The sequence below is a fragment of the Bos taurus genome, chromosome 19, assembly GCF_002263795.3.
Source record: "Bos taurus isolate L1 Dominette 01449 registration number 42190680 breed Hereford chromosome 19, ARS-UCD2.0, whole genome shotgun sequence".
NCBI lineage: Eukaryota > Metazoa > Chordata > Mammalia > Artiodactyla > Bovidae > Bos > Bos taurus.
In genome coordinates this window covers 55,741,328-55,761,578 of record NC_037346.1, presented here as the reverse complement: position 1 = coordinate 55,761,578, position 20,251 = coordinate 55,741,328, and the positions used below count along the sequence as shown (strand labels likewise).

General features: G+C 54.4%; 1 protein-coding gene across 5 annotated transcripts; it reads right to left on the bottom strand.

Moving 5' to 3' along the window:
• Window positions 1-15,786: 15,786 nt before the first annotated feature.
• Window positions 15,787-20,251, bottom strand: TRIM47 (tripartite motif containing 47). Of its 5 annotated transcripts, none has more exons than NM_001193197.3 (6): window positions 19,513-20,223; window positions 18,430-18,525; window positions 17,902-18,132; window positions 17,542-17,740; window positions 16,996-17,070; window positions 15,787-16,728 (listed from the first exon to the last, which is right to left on the bottom strand). In NM_001193197.3, exons 1-6 carry the CDS (start codon window positions 20,221-20,223, stop codon window positions 16,091-16,093), a joined length of 1,950 nt encoding a protein of 649 aa, NP_001180126.3. In that variant the 3' UTR covers window positions 15,787-16,090. The 5 variants fall into 5 exon arrangements, with proteins under 5 accessions (NP_001180126.3, XP_005221335.2, XP_005221333.2 ...); XM_005221278.4 differs by having other exon boundaries at window positions 15,791-16,728; window positions 16,996-17,067; window positions 19,513-20,251; XM_005221276.4 differs by having other exon boundaries at window positions 15,791-16,728; window positions 17,902-18,525; window positions 19,513-20,251.

The window sequence follows — 20,251 nt, the reverse complement described above, 5'->3', positions numbered from 1 at the left end:
GCCCGCCCCTGGTGGCGTCGTTCAGATAAGTGCCAGCCAATCACAGCTCCCGTGCGGAAGCTGGCCCTACCGCCTGATCCCGGGCGTCACGTGCTAATAGTTTACGGCCTCGCCCCCTCCCCACTCCCCGAGTAGCGCCTGCATCACAAACAAGCTCAAGACTACAACTCCCAGAAGGCAACGCTCCCTCAACCCCCGACCTCTCCCTACACGCTAGCGGAAGGATGCATTCTGGAACTTGTAGTCTCCGAGACGACAGGCCCCGATTGACTCCATGAGTTGCATAACTAATCCCCACCCACCTCCACTCCGTCCTCCCAGGGAGCCGAATGTTCGATTCGCCACAGAGGAATTAATCGTAAAGGCGCTGGAGGCAAAAGCTCATACCCACAGGACGGGGGTTGTAACCTACCCCAGCTGTAGGAGCGCTGATCACTAAGTGGGGCAGCTTCATTCCGTCTACAGACGTTTGGGGAGAACTTCACCCACCCCACCCCAACACACACACACACACTTGAGTAATCACTGAGCCAGACAGATGAGTGCAAGACCAGTCTCTGTTTGGCAGAGAATAGTCAGGAAAAACTACGATCGCTCCCATGAAATCAAACTCAGACCCTCCGAAGTGGGCGGTGGGAATCTCGGTGCGGGGAGGAGAACCCGAGCCCAACGCCTGCATCTCATCGCCTCGTCCACAGCAGCTAGCCTCGCGGTGGCGCTGCTCCCTCTAGAACGTTATGGCTTTGCCGCCCGGCCCTCCCAGCATTTTCCAGGCTCGAAGATTTTAAACCAGAGTAGGAGGAACTGAATGCAACTGGGCACAGCGCGGGACCGAATGCTTAAGGCTGACTCACTGTGACCCGGCACTGTGCGGTCCCCGCTCGGCCGCACAGTTTTGTAACTTCCCCCACCTCCGAGGCGGGTCTTCCCCGGGAATTGTGGGAGTGGGAGTTGGGGCGGGGCAAGGGGGGTGGTGGTGGTGTCTCACTCCCCCCGGGGCGGTGCTGGTGCATCATTGATTTTAAGGGATCAGAGTTTGATTTGAAGCACACTGCTAATTTCCTGACACGTGGTGGCCAACTTTGTGATCCACCTGCTTGACTTTCGTTTTGAGTGAGATTTCTTAGGTTAAGGGTGAAAAACTAGAAAATATTATGAAGCAGGTAACAGTTTTCTATAAGGTCTTGTGTAAAACCAGGTTGGACATTGCAGGACAAGTGCGATGAAGTAGTACATCAGGGGACATGATGAAATCTGCCCTTGAAGGTTAGGTTAAATTCCATACATATGGACTTCCCTGGGGGTCCAGTGGTTAAGACTCCCTGCTTGCACTGCAGGGGACAGTTTCCATCCCTGGTCAGGGAGTTAATGAAAGTCTCCTAGTCGTGTCTGACTCTTTGCAACTCCATGGACTGTATAACCTGCCAGGCTCCTCTGCCGTGGAATTTTCCAGGCAAGAATACTGGGATCTTCTGGACCTAGGGATCAAACCCGGGTCCTCCTGCATTGCAGGCAGGTTCTTTACGGTTTGAGCCACCAGGTGGTAAAGGCAGAGCAAAGCCTATATCCCTGGCACAGCCAAAAAAAAAAAAAAAATCCACACATGGAATCTATGCAGTCGTTGAAAAGAATGAAGTCAAATTCTGTGTGCTGAAGTGAAAAGACTGCTAAGGTTCGTCTGAACAAATGGTGTATAAATATACTTACATTTGTCTAAAACATAAGATCTAGGTATTAAGTCTCTTGAAAGATCCACCAGGCATAGTTTTGGGCATTACTGCTTTGAAGCTCAGCTCTGGGAATTGGGGTGGGCAGGCTGCTTTTTGTGCGTTGTATGCTCTTTTATAGGACTTCCATGGTGGCTCAGATGGTAAAGCGTCTGCCTACAATGCAGGAGACATGGGTTTGATCCCTGGGTCGGGAAGATCCTCTGGAGAAGGAAATGGCAACCCACTCCAGTACTCTTGCCTGGAAAATCCCATGGATGGAGGAGTGTGGTAGGCTACAGTCCGTGGGGTTGCAAAGAGTCAGACACAACTGAGCGGCGTCACTCTCATGCTCTTTTCTCCTGTTTGTTTACTGTGCACATTTTATTTATTTTTTGTCTATGCGGCATGCGGGCTGTCAGTTCCCCCACCAGGGATCTAACCCGTGTCCCCTGCAGTAGAAGCGCGGTGTCTTAACCACTGAACCACAAGCGAGGTCCCTATTGTGTGCATTTTAAATGTTAATAATACATTTCAAAAAGAAAGAGAGGGAAAAAAGAGAAAACTCCCCCAATAATGGGGGTGCAAGAACAGCTGCTGTAAGTACCATAAGAGGGAGAGTCTCGTTTTGTGGAGCCTGAAGCCTGAAGCCTCCCGTTTTGAAGGCCCTTTGTAAGAACTAAAACACAGGATTATAAACACACCATGCTGTGGCCACACTGAGGCCTCATGACAGGAGGGGAAATGTGATGAAGAGGAAGTCTGAGTGGAGCAAGATAGCAGGCTTAACCCATTCTGGCTTAAGTGTCCAACTTTTGCAAGTTTCATAAAACACGTGACCATGTGAACGCATTGTTAGGGCTGCTCCCAGGCGGTGGACAGGGCAGATCCTTTCCAGGACCACACTGAGGGACTCAAGGGCAGTTCATTGTTGAACCATGTCAGGGGTGGAGGTGGAGATAAATTAGAAATTTGGGATTAACGTATACTACATATACTACTGTATGGCTTCCCAGATGGCTCAGTGGTAAAGAATCCGCCAGCCAAGCAGGAGACACAAGTTCGATCCCTGGGTCAGGAAGATCCCCTGGAGTAGGAAATGGCAGCACACTCTAGTATTCTTGCCTGGGAAATCTGAACAGAGTAGCCTCGGGGGTGACAGTCCATGGGGTCGAAAAGAGTCAGACACCACTTATCGACTAAACAGCAAACAGCAGCAAACAGAAAGGACCTACTGTATAGCATAGGGAGCTACAGTCAATATATTGTAATAATCTATAATGGAAAAGAATCTGAAAAAGAATATATGGGTGTGTGTGTGTAACTGAATCATTGTGCTGTGCACTTGAAACTAACACATTATAAATTAACTGTACCTCAAGAATAAAGTAAATAAAACAAAAACTGCTTAAGCATTTTGTCATGAATGCTATTTTTCCCCAGAAGGAGACTGTGAAGTGTATCACCTAAAAAGGAAAAAAGAGTCACAGATCAGGATTGAGACAATTTTAATTTTATATTGTGATGTCCTCTGAGGTTTTCTGTAATACGTTGTCTTTTAAAATCTGCTAATCCTTGTGCCCTAAATTGATTTCGTAATCCTCACTTTGAAAACTCCTATTCCAAAAGGAAGGATGAGGGTAGTGTGGGTGGGGGAAGCGGAGGAGAGGACAGGAGAGTGCTGGAGTTGATGCCCACTCCAGTACTCTTGCCTGGAAAATCCCATGGATGGAGGAGCCTGGTAGGCTGCAGTCCATGGGGTCACTAAGAGTCGGACACGACTGAGCGACTTCACTTTCACTTTTCACTTTCATGCATTGGAGGAGGAAATGGCAACCCACTCCAGTGTTCTTGCCTGGAGAATCCCAGGGACGGCGGGGCCTGGTGGGCTGCCGTCTACGGGGTCGCACAGAGTCGGACACAACTGAAGCGACTTAGCAGCAGCAATACCCCACCACGTTCCCCACGCCACCCCGCCAGAGATGGGACCTGCATCCGCCCAACTCCTGGAGCTTGTTTACAGTTCCCGGATTAGTTTACTAAAGGGTGTGTCAGTGAGATTTAGGTCATTCTCATCCTCTTGGTGAGGAGGAGAGTTTTGTTTCTCTTAGTACTTTTTAAAATTATTTATTTATGTATGGTTGCACTGGGTCTTCCTTTCTGCACTCAGGGTTTCTCTAGCTGCCATGAGTGGGGGCTACTCTGCTGTGGTGCACAGGCTTGTTGTGGTGGGCTTCTCGTTTCTGAGCTCAGGTTCTAGGTGCACAGGCTAGCTGTGGCACACGGGCTCCTTATTCGTGGCTCTCGGACTATAGAGTGTAGACTCAGTAGTTGTGGCACGCAGGCTTTAGTGTGGACTCTTCCTGGACTAGGGATTGAACCTGTGTCCCCTGCATCGGCAGGTGGATTCTTATTCCCTGTACCACCGAGCACATCTGAGAGTTTTTTTTACATGTCACATCTTTGTTTCACCCTTCAAGGCCTGCTGCTGCTGCTGCTGCTAAGTCGCTTCAGTCGTGTCCGACTCTGTGTGACCCCATGGACTGCAGCCTACCAGGCTTCTCCGTCCATGGGATTCTCCAGGCAAGAACACTGGAGTGGGTTGCCATTTCCTTCTCCAGTGCGTGAAAGTGAAAGGTGAAAGTGAAGTCGCTCAGTCGTGTCTAGGAGACTCAAAAGACTGAGGGGCTTTTTTCCCTTTCTCAACCAAGAGGGCAGGCAAGCCTTCCTGTTCCTTAATAATAGTTCCCAGCTCTGGCTGAACACAGAAATTGTCACATAGCCTGAAGGTACACAGCCCCAGGCTCTTGCCTGGAGCCTACTATCTGTGACGGGGGCTGTAGGGGCTGGAGATTGCAGATAACAGAATGACTGGACCACTCCAGTACTCTTGCCTGGAAAACCCATGGACAGAGGAGCCTGGTAGGCTGCAGTCCATGGGGTCGCTAAGAGTTGGACACGATTGAGCGACTTCACTTTCATTTTTCTCTTTCATGCATTGGAGAAGGAAATGGCAACCCACTCCAGTATTCTTGCCTGGAGAATCCCAGGGACGGCGGAGCCAGGTGGGCTGCCGTCTATGGGGTCACACAGAGTCAGACACGACTGAAGTGACTTAGCATAGCATAGCATAGAGAGGGAAGGGGTGTTTTCCAGAGCCCTGAACTGGAGCAGAGTTTGGGGAATTCTCCAGTGGTACCCCTCCAACCTGCCCTCTTATCTGTCCTGCTGCCACATGGCAATCCGAAGAGGTGGGTTGTGGTCAATCAGGGTCCTGAAGTGTGCTTTGGGGGGTTGTGTGAAATTGTCCAGCTATCTGAACAGAGAATTCAGTATAAAGAATTAACATAGGAATAAAGCTAGGAATGTTGCTTTAAAGGTAGGTTGCTAGGTTACAGAAAAGGTGAAAATAAATAATTCTAAGGTGTCCCAAAGGGACCTGAACCTAGGACTGGAGGAGCCAAAGGGCAAAGTCGGAATAATTATAATAAAACATAGGAGTGTGAAGGAAATGCCCCTGGGGACTAAAACCTAATGCTTTGAGTGGGGTACATGCTCGCTGGTGGTGGTGTCTCTGAACAGGGCTCAGGGTAGCTAGTTCTGCAAGGGATGGAGAAACTGGCAAACTGCGTTTAGCTGCTGCTAAGGAACTGCAGCTGCACTTCCCTGGTGGCTCAGTGGTGAAAATCTGCCTGCCAATGCAGGAGACATGGGTTTCATCCCTGGGTCCAGAAGATCCCCTGGAGAAGGGAATGGCAACCCACTCCAGTATTCTTAACCAGGAAATCCCATGCACAGAGGAGCCTGGGGGGCTGCAATCCATGGGGTGGCAAAAGAGTCTGACAGGACTAAACGACTAAACAAAGGAACTGCAGCTTCCGGGGTGAGGAAGCCTTCCAGTGATGAGGAAACAGCCAGCAACTGGGAAGCAGTCGGCCCGCTTCTCCCCGCCCTGCAGGCCCTCTAGCGCCCCCTGTTGGCAGAACCCGACAGGGAGCAGCAGGTACTGGAGAATTGCAGCGTCTTAGCCCCTGTATCCAGAGAAGGCAATGGCACTCCACTCCAGTACTCTTGCCTGGAAAATCCCATGGACAGAGGAGCCTGGTGGGCTGCAGTCCATGGGGTCGCTGAGGGTTGGACACGACTGAGCGACTTCACTTTCACTTTTCACTTTTATGCATTGAAGAAGGAAATAGCAACCCACTCCAGTGTTCTTGCCTGGAGAATCCCAGGGACGGGGGAGCCTGGTGGGCTGCCGTCTATGGGGTCGCACAGAGTCGGACACGACTGAAGCGACTTAGCAGCAGCAGCAGCAGCCACTGTATCACGGAGAAGGCGATGGCACCCCACTCCAGTACTCTTGCCTGGAAAATCCCATGGACAGAGGAGCCTGGTAGGCTGCAGTCCATGGGGTCGCTAGGAGTCAGACACGACTGAGTGACTTCATTTTCACTTTTCACTTTCCTGCATTGGAGAAGGAAATGGTAACCCACTCCAGTGTTCTTGCCTGGAGAATCCCAGGGACAGGGGAGCCTGGTGGGCTGCTGTCTATGGGGTCGCACAGAGTCAGACACGACTAAAGCGACTTAGCAGTAGCAGTAGCAGCCCCTGTATCAACATTCAGAAAACGAAGATCATGGCATCCGGTCCCATCACTTCATGGTAAATAGATGGGGAAATAATGGAAACAGTGACAGACTTTATTCTCTTGAGCTCCAAAATCACTGCAGATGGCAACTGCAGCCATGAAATTAAAAGATGCTTGCTCCTTGGAAGAAAAGCTATGACCAACCCAGACAGCGTATTAAAAAGCAGAGACATAACTATGCCAACAAAGATTCGTCTAGTCAAAGCTGTGGTTTTTCCAGTAGTCATGTATGGATGTGAGAGTTGGACCATAAAGAAGAATTGATGCTTTTGAACTGTGGTGTTGGAGAAGACTCTTGAGAGTCCCTTGGACTACAAGGAGATCAAACCAGTCAATCTTAAAGAAATCAATCCTGAATGTTCATTGGAAGGACTGATGCTGAAGCTGAAGCTCCAATACTTTGGCCACCTGATTCGAGGAGCCAACTCAGAAGAGACGCTGATGCTGGGAAAGACTGAAGGCAAGAGGAGAAGGGGACGACAGAGGATGAGATGGTTGGATGGCATCACTGACTTGATGCACATGAGTTTGAGTAAACTCCGGGAGATGGTGAAGGACATGGAAGCCTGGCGTGCTGCAGTCCACGGGGTTGCAGAGTCAGACACGATGGAGCGACTGAACAACAACAAGCCCCTGTCCCACAGAGCCCCGTTTACAGGGTGGATGTTGTGAGTTGAACTGTGTCCCCCCTCAAATGCATGTGTCAAAATCCTAACCCCTAGTGCCTTAAATCGTGACCTTATTTGGAAGGAGGGCTGTGGTAGATATAATTAGTTCAGATGAGGTCATTAGAGTGGGCCCTAGTCCAACATGACTAGTGTCCTTATAAAAAGGGGGAATTTGGGCACAGCTATGCACACAGGGAGACTGTCATGTGAAGACAAAGGCAGAGTGCCACTAGGACTGCCAAACACCGTCAGTAAACCCCCAGAAGTATGGGAAAGGCTGGGACACATTCCCCTGAGAAGGGGCTGATCCTGCCAACACCTTGATCTCAGACTCCGGCCTCCCCAGAGCTGGGGGACAATGCATTTCTGTTGTTCAGGCCACCTAGTTTGTGTTACTTCGTCAGTCTGCTCAACCCAAGCAGACTCACAAGGTGGGGCTGGGGCAGAAAGACAACAGTTGGTCACAATCTCCAAATCCTTGGGGGAGAGGAGGCTCACCATACAAGGACCCCTGGGGCCCAGACCACGGGCATCTCAGCTGCTGCCCCATTGGACGTTTTCCTATCCCATGTGTATGCTCTTTTCTTAGAGACTGAGTCGTGTCTGACTCTTTGTAACCCTTTGGACTGTAGCCCATCAGGCTCCTCTGTCCATGAGATTTCCCAGGCAAGAATACTGGAGTGGGTTGCCATTTCCTCCTCCAGGGGTTAAGGGACCGAACCTGCATCTCTCGCATTGCAGATGGATTCTTTTCTCCCTGAGCCATCCAGGAAGCCCCATTCTACCCCATGGCACTGTATAGTGTGAGTAAGTGTTAGTCACTCAGTTGTGCCCAACTCTTTGAGACCCCATGGACTGCAGCCCACCAGGCTCCTCTGTCCATAAGATTTTCCAGGCAAGGATTCTGGAGTGGGTTGCCATTTCCTTCTCCAATGGCACTGTATAAACGCAGACTATCATTCTACTGAGGGGAAGACCCCCCAAATCTGCAAAAAAAAAAAAAAAAAAATTCCCGAGATTGAATTTCTTACCCTCTTGGTGAAGAGCAGCTCATAATCAAATTTTATGATTTAGGAAAAATACCAAAATTGACATTTCTTGTACCTGAGCATTATGGAACCTTTTCATACTCGATAACCTGCATTTTTTTCCTTCAGTCAGCCAGTCATCTTCTTGAGAAAGAAAACTCTTGGTAAGCCTCAACTTTCCGCCATCTGCTGTTGGTTGGTTGGGCTTCGAAGCTGGAGCGGTAGATGCCACGTGGGGCAGCAGTGATGGGAAGTGAGCTGTTTCAGGGCATGTCATTTTGGCCGTGGGTATTTCAGTAACACAGGTTCCTTGCTCCTCCATCAGGAAGCCCAGCCAGGGCTTGTCTGGGGCTGTTTCTGGTTACTATGGAGATGAGCTCCACCCGGCGGTTCCCCATCCAGACCTCCCTGCTCTGTGGAGTTCAGTATCCCAGGCACAGCTGCAAGGCCGATTCTGAGCGATTCCTGCTGTGGGAGTGTTTACACAACGCCCCTGCTCTCAAGTTCCCCTCTGTGCCTCCCACATGCCAGAAAGCCAGGAAGACCCAGGCATCACCTCTGACGTTGTCTCCACCCCAGCACCGAGGAGTTGTGCCTGGAGGGACCCTTGTATAGGAGGAAGCTCAGGGAGGTGTCTGGAGGGGCTCCTGTGGCTCTGGGCCCCTTCCTGCTATTTCTGGGTCTTCCTTCCAAGAGGGTGGGAGGCAGGGAGGCTCCTCTCCATCTCCCTGGAAAGATGCATGATCTCTCTCATCCCCTTTTTTTTCCTTCTTTAAAACCATTTTTCACTTAAATAATAGAGTTGGGTTGGGGTTTTTTTTGGCCATCCCGCAAGGCATGGGGGATCTTAACTCCCCAACCAGGGATCTAACCCAAGCTGCCTGTAGTGGAAGCATGGAGCTCTAACCACTGGATCACCAGGGAACTCCCTATAGAGTGATTTTAAACTTTCAAATCTGATTGTGTTGTTTATCCATGTGAAACCCTGCCATGGGCTGGCCATTCCTCCTAATTAAAATCCAGAATCCTTACCAGGCTCTGCCCTACCAGGCCTGGCTGCCACTTCACACCACCACTTGTCTTCCTTAAAATACTTTGGTCCCTGGGTGCTTGGCCCAGTCCCGAGCCCACACCCATCCTCTCCATCTTGCTCACTCCTTGCCCTCCAGGCCTCAGCTGTCCCTTCAGGGAGGTCTTTCCTGAAAATGCCTGTCCGCCAGCCCCACTAGGGCCCCTTCTCAAGACCACTATCTAATTTCCTTTTTTAAAAAAATTTCTGTCCCTGGAAAATTTGTGTCTCGTTTCGTTTTGTAATATCGCAGAGGCAAAACTTTTCTTCAGCGTAAAAATACACTGGCTACATCACACAAAATTTACCACCGTTAAAGTACGCAGTTCGGTGGCATTAAGCATGATCCCATTATTGTGAGACTATGCCACTATCCTTCTCCAGAACTTATGCAACACCTCAAGTGGGAATTCTGGCTCCAGTAAACACTAGCTCCTCAATCCCCCTGCCCCCCAGCCCCTGCCCCCCCCCACTACTTTCTGTTTCTATTAATTTGCCTATTCTCAGTGCCTTGTATAAGTGGAAACACAAGAGATTTGTCCTTTCACATTTGGCTTATTTCACTTAGCATAATGTCTTCAAAGTTTATTCATGTGGTAGCATGTGTCAGAATCTCAGTCTTTTTTAAGGCTGTTGTGTGTTCAGACCACGCTGTGTTTATCCATTCGTCCATTGATGAACACTTGGGTTGTTCCCACCCTTAGGCTGTTGTGAATTATGTTGCTATGAACTTGGGTTTACAAGCATCTGAGTCCCTGCTTTTAGTTCTTTTGGATGTGTCCCAGGGGTGGAGTCCCTGCCCTTTTCTTGTGCAGTACTTATTACGGCTACGACTATCACGGGGCCGGTGGCGTGGCTCAGGCATCTCCGCTGGGGTTACTCACCACGGTATCCCCAGCCCTGAGTACAGCACATCGCACTGAATGCATAGTTGAGTGAGGGAAGTGCCCCATCTTAGTGGGTGGAGCAACACGGAGCGTCCTGACACATGTAGTCTGGGCTAATCTTAGCTCCCAAAGAACAAATTCATGGAGTTCCCCAAGGACTGACAAAATTTCCAAGAGTATCAATTTTATTTATTTTTGAAATATAAGTATACACGTTTTCATTTATTTTTAAGGATATATTCATATTTTAGAGTCAGGACATGTACATGTATGACTAAGCAGCATGGTTGACACAGACCACAGCCTCACCGGTACGTTTCCAAGAACCATTTACCGTGCGGCCAGTGGTCCTGGTGAAGAAAGACGGAGAATAAATAATAGTGCTTTGGGGAGCATCGTAGTCATCAGTGGGGTAGGGAAAGAGGGAGGCTCGTTGTGGACATAACAGCAGGAACAACCCTCCAGTATCCATTCAAGAGAGTAATAATAATACCAGTAACATGTATTGAAGGCTCACTCTGTGCCAGACTGTGCCAAGCACTTTATCTAAATAGCTCATTTCATCCTCCAAAAAAACACTATGCACTTTCCCCTGAATTTCCCCCACCTGATTTTTTGCCTCCTCCAACCCACTCCCCTCTGGCAGCTACCTGCTTGTTCTCTGTATCTGTGTTTGAATTCTACTACTATTATTTTTAAAATCCACTACCAATCATTAGCAGTCTAGATTCACAGATTTTTATTTTACTTATTTGTTATTCTTTCAGCTTCCCTGGGCGGCATGTGGGATCCTAATTCCCTGACCAGGGATCAAACCCGTGCCCCCTCCACTGGAGGTGAGGAGTCTTAATCACTGGACTGCCAGGGAAGTCCTTGCGCTTCTATTATTATCCTGATTTTACTAGTGAGGAAATCGAGGTACAGATGGGGCTAACTGCTGCTGCTGCTAAGTCGCTTCAGTCATGTCCGACTCTGTGCGACCCCATAGACGGCAGCCCACTAGGCTCCCCCGTCTCTGGGATTCTCCAGGCAAGAACACTGGAGTGGGTTGCCATTTCCTTCTCCAATTCATGAAAGTGAAAAGTGAAAGCGAAGTCGCTCAGTCGTGACCAACTCTTCACGACCCCATAGACTGCAGCCTACCAGGCTCCTCCATCCATGGGATTTTCCAGGCAAGAGTACTGGAGTGGGGTGCCATTACCTTCTCCGAGATGGGGCTAAGTACCCTGCCTAAAGGCATATGGCTAGGAAATGGCCAAAGTGGAATTTTTAGCCCAGACTTTCTGATTCCAGAACTCACACACAAAACCATTCTTCTCCACTGCTGGAGCAGAGAAGTGCTACTCTTTACGTTATAGCCAATCAGAGATATTACAGAGTAAAATTAAAAACTGAGTGTCATTTACAGACAAAGTACCCAGGACCTCAAAGACTACCTCCTACCTGTCTCCGTGCTCGGGCTGTGAGCGCCTCCCCGGCCAATTCGCTGAGGATGCTGGGAAGCAGATGGAGGCTTGCACCCAGGTGGGGCCCGTAAAGGACTACTCAGGACCTCCTGCAGTTCTTAGGCATCTCCTGGAAGACATGATGGTGCAGAAAAGGAGTGACCTTGTGTTCTAGATTTTGAACATTGGCATCAAATGTTGAGTGTGTGGCAGCAAAAATGGAAATGAAGTGTTTCCTCTCCTGAGAACAAGGAAGTAAAGAGAATGGTGAACAGGCTAGAGAAGAAATGTAAAGGGGCCTGAAAGACTTAATCACTCCTGGTTTTATTTCACCTGTCACTAATCTGTAGTGTCTGTTAGATTCGTCCTTCACAAAGCTAACCTATCGCCCCCTGATGCTATGTTTATTGCATCCTGCACCTGGCGTTAGCTCTCTCCTCACTCTCTTGAAGCAAATCACCCCTTATCGCTGTTTGCTTTTCAGAAAGAAGGTCAAATGCAAATGACCCAGAGACAAATAAACCCAGTTACCGGACTGTTTTGAAATAACACAAGAAGAAGAAAAACACAAGACCTTCATTACTTTGAGTTTATTATTTACCCTAAAACCATGAAATCCAGGCTATATAACGTCTCTCAATTCTCCTAGGAAGGGGGTACAGTCCTTGAGATGCTATCCTGCTGTGTCTTTTCCCCATGCATGGCAGCGGAATTAAGCCATCTTCCTTTTATTGTTGCTATTATTAATTTATTTATTGGCTGTGCAGGGTCTTCGTTGCTGCGCGGGCTTTTCTCGAGTTGCAGACAGCAGGGGCTGCTCTCTAGTTGCGGTGTGCGGGCTTCTCATTGCCGTGGCTTGTCTTGTTGAGGAGTACAAGCTCTGGGGCATGCAGGCTTCAGAAGTGGCACATGGGCTCAGTAGCTGCAGCTCCTGGGCTTTAGAGCAAAGTCTCAATAGCTGTGGTGCTCAGGCTTAGTTGCTCCACAGCATGTGGGATATTCCCGGATCAGGGATCAAAGCCACGTCTCCTGCCTTGCAGGCAGCTTCTTTACCACTGAGCCACCAGGGAAGCCTGTAAGCCATCTTTCTATTTCCTCCAAATTCTGTCTCCATGTTTCTATTTGGCATCGGTGGACAGGGAGCGCAGATCTGGGGGACAGATATGGGGCTGAATGGGACACAGACCCTGCAGCTAAATGCTGTCTTCTTCCCAGGGGAGAAAACCCAGCAACAGCAGAGACAACTGCAAGCCTCCGCCCCTCCCAGTTCAGCCCCATCTTCCTGGCCAGGCCCTCACTTTTAGCCACAGTCTCAGTCCAGCCTCACCCTGTGCCTGGGAAGTGAAGAAAGGCACTTCTGTGAGTTCCTTGAGTGGGCTGGAGGAGGAGGACAAGGAGGAGGGGGAGGAGGTGGAGGGAGGAGGATGTGTCTACCCCTTCCCTCCTGGAATCGGGGGTGGGGGGATGGTGGGAGCAGGGAGGGGTGGAGGACCTAGCTGCCAAGCGGGGAGAGATGCTTGAGTCCGTTGATCAGCCTGTTGTTTGGAATTCTGGGGCTCATTTTCCCACAGAAACAAAGCTCAAGTGGCGGTTGGCTCCCCGCCTGGCCCAAAGGAGCCAGACTCGGCTAATAGCAACGCAGCCTCCGACGACCCTTCACACTCTTCCCACACTGCCAATGTCTGTTATTGGCCCGGCTCCCACGGGAGCTTCGGCAACCACAGGGCCTCAGGCCACTCTGGAAGAAAGGACTCTGGTGGCTGTGGAAACTGGGGTCTGGGCTGGGAGCAGCTCTTCCACAGGCGATGGCACTGGGGAGCAGCCTCTGTGTGTGTGTGTGTGTGTGTGTGTGTGTGTAGACATATCTAAGCACAACCCTCAGTTTCTTCATCTGCAAATGGTGGTGGTAAAAGCAGGTTTGGACTAGATCGATGGTTTTCTAACCTTTGTCTTTTGAACAGCTTCTCTTTTTCGCAAGTCATCTTGTATAAAATCTGTTCTGATTATAAAGCGTTGGCAGGGCCGATGAAGGGCTGGCCCCCTGGTATCCCTTCCCACCCCGCCAGCCTGGCCTGCCTCAGTGTCCCTCCTCAGAATTCCAGATGTTCTCAGAGCATGTTTGAAAAGTCACTAGGCTGGATCCACACACACAACTACACCCAGACAGACACGCAGACCTATACACTAATGCACAAACAACATACAAGCACAGACACACCCAGAGGCACACACAGACACCTAAACACATACATAGGCAGAGAGATACACCCAGAAACACATAGACGCTCACATACACCACATCTCTCCAGCTCTAGTATGATCCTACAATCAGAGAGGAAGTGCAGGGTTGCAGCTAATACTCTAGACTGAGGATGACAATGAAACTTGGGGTCAGCCTCAGCCAAAATCTTGTGAGCTATGCGGCCCTGGGTGAGCCGGTCCCCTGCTCTGAGCTGTAAATGTTAACCCTGGGATCCGAGATTAAGGTGTACAAGGTTCTGTGAGTCTCGAAGCTGGCAGTCACTCTGGTAACTTTCCAGGCGGCTCAGTGGTAAAGAGTCCGGCTGCCAATTCAGGAGATGCGTGTTCGATCCCTAGGTCGGGAAGATCCCCTGGAGGAGGAAATGGTAACCCACTCCAGTATTCTTGCCTCGGAAATCCTAGGGACAGAGGAGCCTGGTGGGCTACAGTCCATGTGGTCGCAAAGACTGAACATCAACAAAGTCGCTCTGCAAGTGGCAGGGACACTGTGGCTGCAGACTTGACTAGTCAGGCCTGAACTGCAGGAAGGAAGCACCAGTCCTGTGTAGGCGCCTCGTCCATCTAACTCACTTTCGGTGGCATGCCGGGACCCTGCAGAATCCGGGGCCTGAGTGTTCTCTGTAAGAGGAGTGGGAGGGGGCGTTCCAGGGCAGGGGTGGGCGGGGCTCTGTGAAAGGTGGGAGGGTTCCGGAGGTGAGGGGACTCTCCATTGGTCTACGTTACCACAGCAACGTGGAGGCGCAACCTCCCCCATCCGCCCCCCGGCCCCGGTGAGCTGGGGCCCTTGGCTGTCAAGGAAACGGTGCAGGGAACACAGAGCCCCAGGAGCCAGCAGGCCCCGCCCGGAAAAACAACATCCTGGCTGTAGGGCACCAGCAGGCTCTGTGGGAGGGGCTATTTTTAGCTGGTGAGGCAGCCCGGGCAGGACTTGTATGGCCTTGCTGTCTGGCTGTATAACTCAGCCATTGTCCGGCCTGACCTTAGGCCCGGGGCTCAGAGGCCTCTGTCTGCCCCTGCTCTCCAGGCTCGGCCCTCCCTGGGGTGCACCTGAGCCACTGAGAACCCCCCGGGCGGCGGAGGCTGGCCTGGGAACACACCTTGTAGCCTCGGGAGCAAGTTCTCTGCCTTGAAATCAGCATGCAGGCGTCCCAAGCTGGGATGGGGTGGGGTGGGGGGTGGTCCTAGGGCCGCAGGGGGCCCTGGACCTTCCTGGGAGAGAGGCAGAGGCTCTACTGGGGCACAGAGCCCAGGGTCTCCCCAGCGTGGAGGCTGAGCCTGGTTCCAGCCACCCAGCTGGTGCAGAGATGTCAGGCAGCCTCTGAAGGAAGAGACAGGTCCTTTTAGGGAAGACATTCCCAGCTCCAGCCACACCCTGGGGTCGGTTCAGCCGCAGCCCTCATGAGCTGAGAAGGTGTGCGAATGAAAACAGCTCTCGTCTCAGACTTTGTTGCCCACGCCCAGGAGTCCTGCCCTGCTCTTGCGGAGCGTGAGGTCTGCGCTGAATCTTGGGCAGACACTCTCCGGCAGGTTCCAGAACTAGGCTATAGCAACAAGGATGAAAATAGCTGGTGGGCACCAGACCATCCAAAGCAGACACACGGGCAGCCAGAATGACTGTGGGGGTGTACCCCTCTGGGAGAAGCCACCTCTGGCTCTCCCTGCTCAGAACCTGGGAGTAGGGGGTGTGCAAAGGGTAGGCACCCTGTTTCAGCCTCCTTTTCCTGGGTCAGGGCTCTCCCGCCCAGTAGGAATCCTGGGACCAGGGCTTTGCTCCCTTCTCCTGCCTTTCAAGACCAGCTCAGGAAAGATGAGAAGTACGGGGAATTCTTGGTGGATGCAGAGAAGGTTGCTTCCCAGGCGGCTCAGTGGTAAAGAATCTGCCTGCCAATACAGGAGATGCGAGTTCGATCCCTGGGTCAGGAAGATCCCCTGGAGGAGGAAATGGTAACCTGCTCCAGTATTCTTGCCTGGAAAATCTCATGGACAGAGGAGCCTAGAGGGCTACAGTCCATGAGGTCACAAAGAGTGGGGCACAACTGAGCACGCACTCACGAGAGAAGGGTAGAAAAGGGAGTCGTTCAGAGACCAAACATTTATTGAACACCTACTATGTGCCAGGCACTGTCCCAGGAACCTGGGAGAGGAGGGGTCAGGGTAGCCTGGAACTGTCCAAGCTGCGGTTCCTTCTCCCAGAAACAAGGCCTGCAGGGGAACAGGGTCTGGGGGGCCTCCTCCCTGAGAGGTGGAAGGCCTTGGGTACAGAAGGTGGAGGCCTCTAGGAATGAGAAGGCTGGGGAATGTGTGGGGGTCTGAGGCTGGTGCCTTCTCTGGTTCAAACCAGGGGTGCAGAGAAGCAAGCTTCCCAGGAGCTGGGTCATCACCTCCTCTTGAGCACGGATATGCAGGACTTCTTGAGGGGCCCGATCTGCAAATGGGCATCTACACTCTCTAGGAAGAAGGCGGGCTTGAGCCTGCGTGTGAAGAGCCCCGCAAAGTGACTGTCCAGGCGGCTCTGAAAGGGGTCGACGGGGGAAGCCGGCGTGCCACTCCGGCGCCGGGAAGCCCTCAGCCTCCGTAGGAGGCTCATCTTGCCGTCCCGCACGGCGTAGAAAGCCAGGGCTCGGTCAGCGTATTCCAGGCAGATCCCCACGGTGGGCGAGAAGGGGTGCGGCAGGGGCGCCTCCTGCCCGTGGAACCAGACGGAGAAGCTGCGTCCGTTCCACTGCAGGCAGCAGGAGTAGGCATTGCGGCCGAGCCGGCCCCGGTCGTAGGGCTCTTGTGGGGAGAAGTCTTCGGCCATGACCCCCACGCTGACCCAGCCCTCGATGATCTCCACCTCCCAGTAGTAGGTGCCCCGGTCCAGGGCGCCCTCGCCCAGCACCTGCTCGCAGTGGGTGAAGCGGGTGGGCGACTCGGGGTAGTTAATAGGACACAGCACCCTCTTCACGCCCTTGGTTCCAAACAGCTGCAGGAACTTGTCGGCCGTGTCACTGTCCAAGTCCACGATGTAGGCAACTGCCCCCACGGACCGGAGAGAAACGCAGGGCTCAGGTCCAAGGTCAGGCAGGGCAGCCTTTCCCCGAGGGGCCCACCTCCCCCAAACACCTCTCCTGTCCTTTGCAACGGGCACAATTCAGCCATCACGGGGAGACCCCCGTGAGCTGACCTAGTTCACCCTCTGAACCGGGGACAGGAATCCCGGCCCATGGGCACTTAGGGCCCAGCCCAGCAGCCTTGGGAGAGCCCAGGTGAGCATCCTGGCGAGCCCAGGTGTCAACTTACACTTGAGGAAGTAATCCCTAGGAGCCTCACTCTCCAGGTTGTTGGTGCTGTCAGGGTCCTGGGACTCAGCGTCTGCTGCCAAAGAGGAGACAGACGGTGAGGGTCTCCTTAGCTGCCTGTGGCTGGGCTGCACAAGGCAACCCCGCTCTGAACCTATGATTGAAATCCTTCTCCTCCTCCTCCATCCTCCCAGCACCCCAGGCCACCTGGGGACAGGCACATGCCCAAATACGGTACCCTGTGTCCACACACATGCTGGTCCTCATTCTACGTCCCCTCCCCACCCCCGCCTTGCCCCATGTCCTCCCTGGGCTTCATCCCCTCTGAAGCCAGAGGGTGTGCCAGGACAGGCCCTCTCTGCCCCCCGGGCTGCGGCCAAAGGGGCTGACTCGTGATTACAGGGTGGTGGCTCGAGTCCCTGGCAGGGTTTGGGGTCCCACCCTGTGCTAGGCACAGTTTCCATCCTCCACTCCTGAGCGGGCACCGGGCCTGGGGCCCCATTCGGGGAGCCTGGGGAAGGGTGAGTCACTTGCGGGGGGTGCCCACCTTCCGTGCCCGGCTTCTGCAGCCCGTCTTCGTCACCGCCCAGCCCCCGCAGCTGCTCCCACTGGCTGGAACAGGCTGCAGCCAGGACGGCTCGCACCGCGCGCACAGCCTGGGAGGACTTGGTGAAGCTGAGCTCCTTCGGTGGTCCGGGCCCAGGGCCACACCCCTCCTCCAGGGCCAGCCGGAGTGCCAGGAGCTCCTGTGCCAAACAGATGCCCATTAAGGCTGAGCCGGCCGCAGCAGCTCCTCCGGGCAGGAGACAGACAGCTCCGCCAGGAGGCCGGCACAGCCATGAAGGCAGCCCCCCGCAGCCTCCTCCTGCAGCTTCGGTGCCCGCTGCACCCACGGAGCCGCCCTCACCTGCAGGAAGCTGACCGAGTCGGCTTCGGGGACCTGACTGAGGTTGTGGCGGGCCCTGCTGAGTCGGCTCCGCTGCTCCTCCTGCCGCCGCAGGTCGCCCTGGGAGCGGCCCAGCATGGTCGCCTCCCCCTCGTCGATGAAGCCCAGCACTTGGGTCTGAAACCCCTGCAGGACGGCCGCAGCCTCGGCAAACAGCCGGCTCACCCTCTCCCGCTCTGCCACGGCTGCGCTCTGCACAGGACAGTGGGGGGCAAGCAATGAGGACAGAGAACACCCCAAAGACGTTTTGGCCACCTTCTCAGACCCCCGCCTTCCCACCATGTCTTGTTGGGTGGGGGGGTGGACAGAGGCACAAGCCCGAACTGCCCTGGGTCTGTGCCAGGTCAGGGGGGAGATAGGCGTGCTCAGTGGAGCTGGGCCACACCCTGGGCACAGGTTTCTCTGGGGTGGAGGGTGCCATGCTGAAAGCTCACAGCGCTGGGAGCCTGCGGCAGGGGTGGATGGGGGCGGGGTTGGACAAGATCTGACCTTGATGAGGGCCACCGTGCGCCGGGACTGAGCAATGCCCGCGCCCAGCTCATCCATGCGGTCCTCCACGGCGCTCAGGACTTTGGGCTGCTCGGCCTGTGGACGACACCCTCGAGGAGAAAGGGGTCTGGAAGTAGTGTCCCAGGCCTCACCAAGGGGGAGGTGGGGGTGACCAGGAGTGGTATCTGGGTCCAGGTGGACAGGGAGTGGTTATGATATACCAGAGGGGCCTCAAGCCCAGGCTGGTGCCCTTTCGGAATGCCCTGGAGAGGGCAGGCTGGTGGGCCATGGGCTGCCTGCCTCCCCTCTTTGACTGGTGAGCAAGTCCAGGGCCCTCTGGGTTCTCCATGTTGCTCACTGTGATTTGAGAACTTCCCTCCGCAGGAAAGAAGCAGAAAGTGAGGAGGGGCCCTGCGCAAGGTCTGAGAATCACCGTCCCTCAAGAATCTGTGTCCCCAATCCAAGCCTGAAAAATGGGGATTCCGGGCAAATCCCCTGGGTCTTATGAGTCACCACTTCAGGCAGGAGAGACGGAAAATCCCAAGGCCAGAGGCGCCAAGACCAGGCCTGGGGCCAAAGGAAACTGGGGGCGGAGGTAACAGGGCTGGACAGCCAGTACATGCGCCCACCACCAGCCCCCGGAACAGCCGGACAGAGCGGTCTGTGTGCTCAGTCCACCCTCCGCCGCACTCCTGTCGTCTGCCACACCCATCCAGACCCTCAGCCCAGGCAGATCTGAGCGGGACAGGCGGGAGCCCGGCCAAGGCACCGGCCGCCCGCCGGGGACCCTGCGGACCCCACCAGGCTCCTTTAACCACCCTCCCACCATGGGCTCCGCCCCAGCCTCAAGTCTTCCAGCCCGATTTTTGCATCCTTTTCGAGTTCTCACTGGGTCCCTCCAACCCTCATTCTCATTCCGAAAAGAATGTCCCACAGCGAGCGGATGACGGTCAGGGCTGGAAGGCACCGCAGAGGTCTTCAGGTTAGAGAGGGGAATTAAGGATGGCAAAGCAATGAGGGGTCCTCGGCCGGCGCGCGAGCCCCATCACCCGCCCCAGCCCGCCCGCCGCGCCCGCGCCCTACCTCCTGGAGCGCGCGCTCCTGCTCCAGTGGCACGAGCTCGTGGCCCCGGTGCTCCTGGGCGGCGCAGGCCTCGCACAGGCACAGGCGCTCGGCGCGGCAGTAGCGCTCGAGCGGCCGCAGGTGGCGCGGACACAGGCTCTCCTCCAGCCGGCGCAGCGGCGGCACCAGGCGGTGTCCGCGCAGCGCGGGGCTGCGCTCGTGCGGACCCAAGTGCGCGGGACAGAAGGACGCGAGGCAGGAGAGGCAGGAGAGCGCGGCGGGCAGGGCGGCGCCTTCGGGGCACGCATCGCATCGCACCGGCTCCTCGCCGGGCGGCCATGACTCGGGCGCGCAGGGAGCCGACGGCTCCGGGGCGCTGGGCGGCGCGCTGGGTGTTGCCGGCTCGGGGGCCGGGGCCGGGCCGGGGGCCGGGGCCGGGCAGGGGCTGGGGGCCGGGGCCGGGCAGGGGCCGGGCCCCGGGCCCGAGCCCTGGCGGAGCTGCAGCAGCTCGGACAGCGTGTGGTTCTTGCGGAGCTGGAGGCCGTCGGGGAAGGGTTCCTGGCACAGCGGGCAGCGTGCCGTGCCTCCGGGGCCGCCGGCGCCACCCGCTCCGCGGTGCGGCCAGAGCGTGCCCAGGCAGGCGAGGCAGAAGTTGTGGCCGCAGGGCAGTGTCACCGGCTCCCGGAGCGGCTCCAGGCAGATGGGGCAGCTGAAGGGTCCACTCCCGTCCATGGCTCCGCGGCCGCGGCGCACCGCCTGC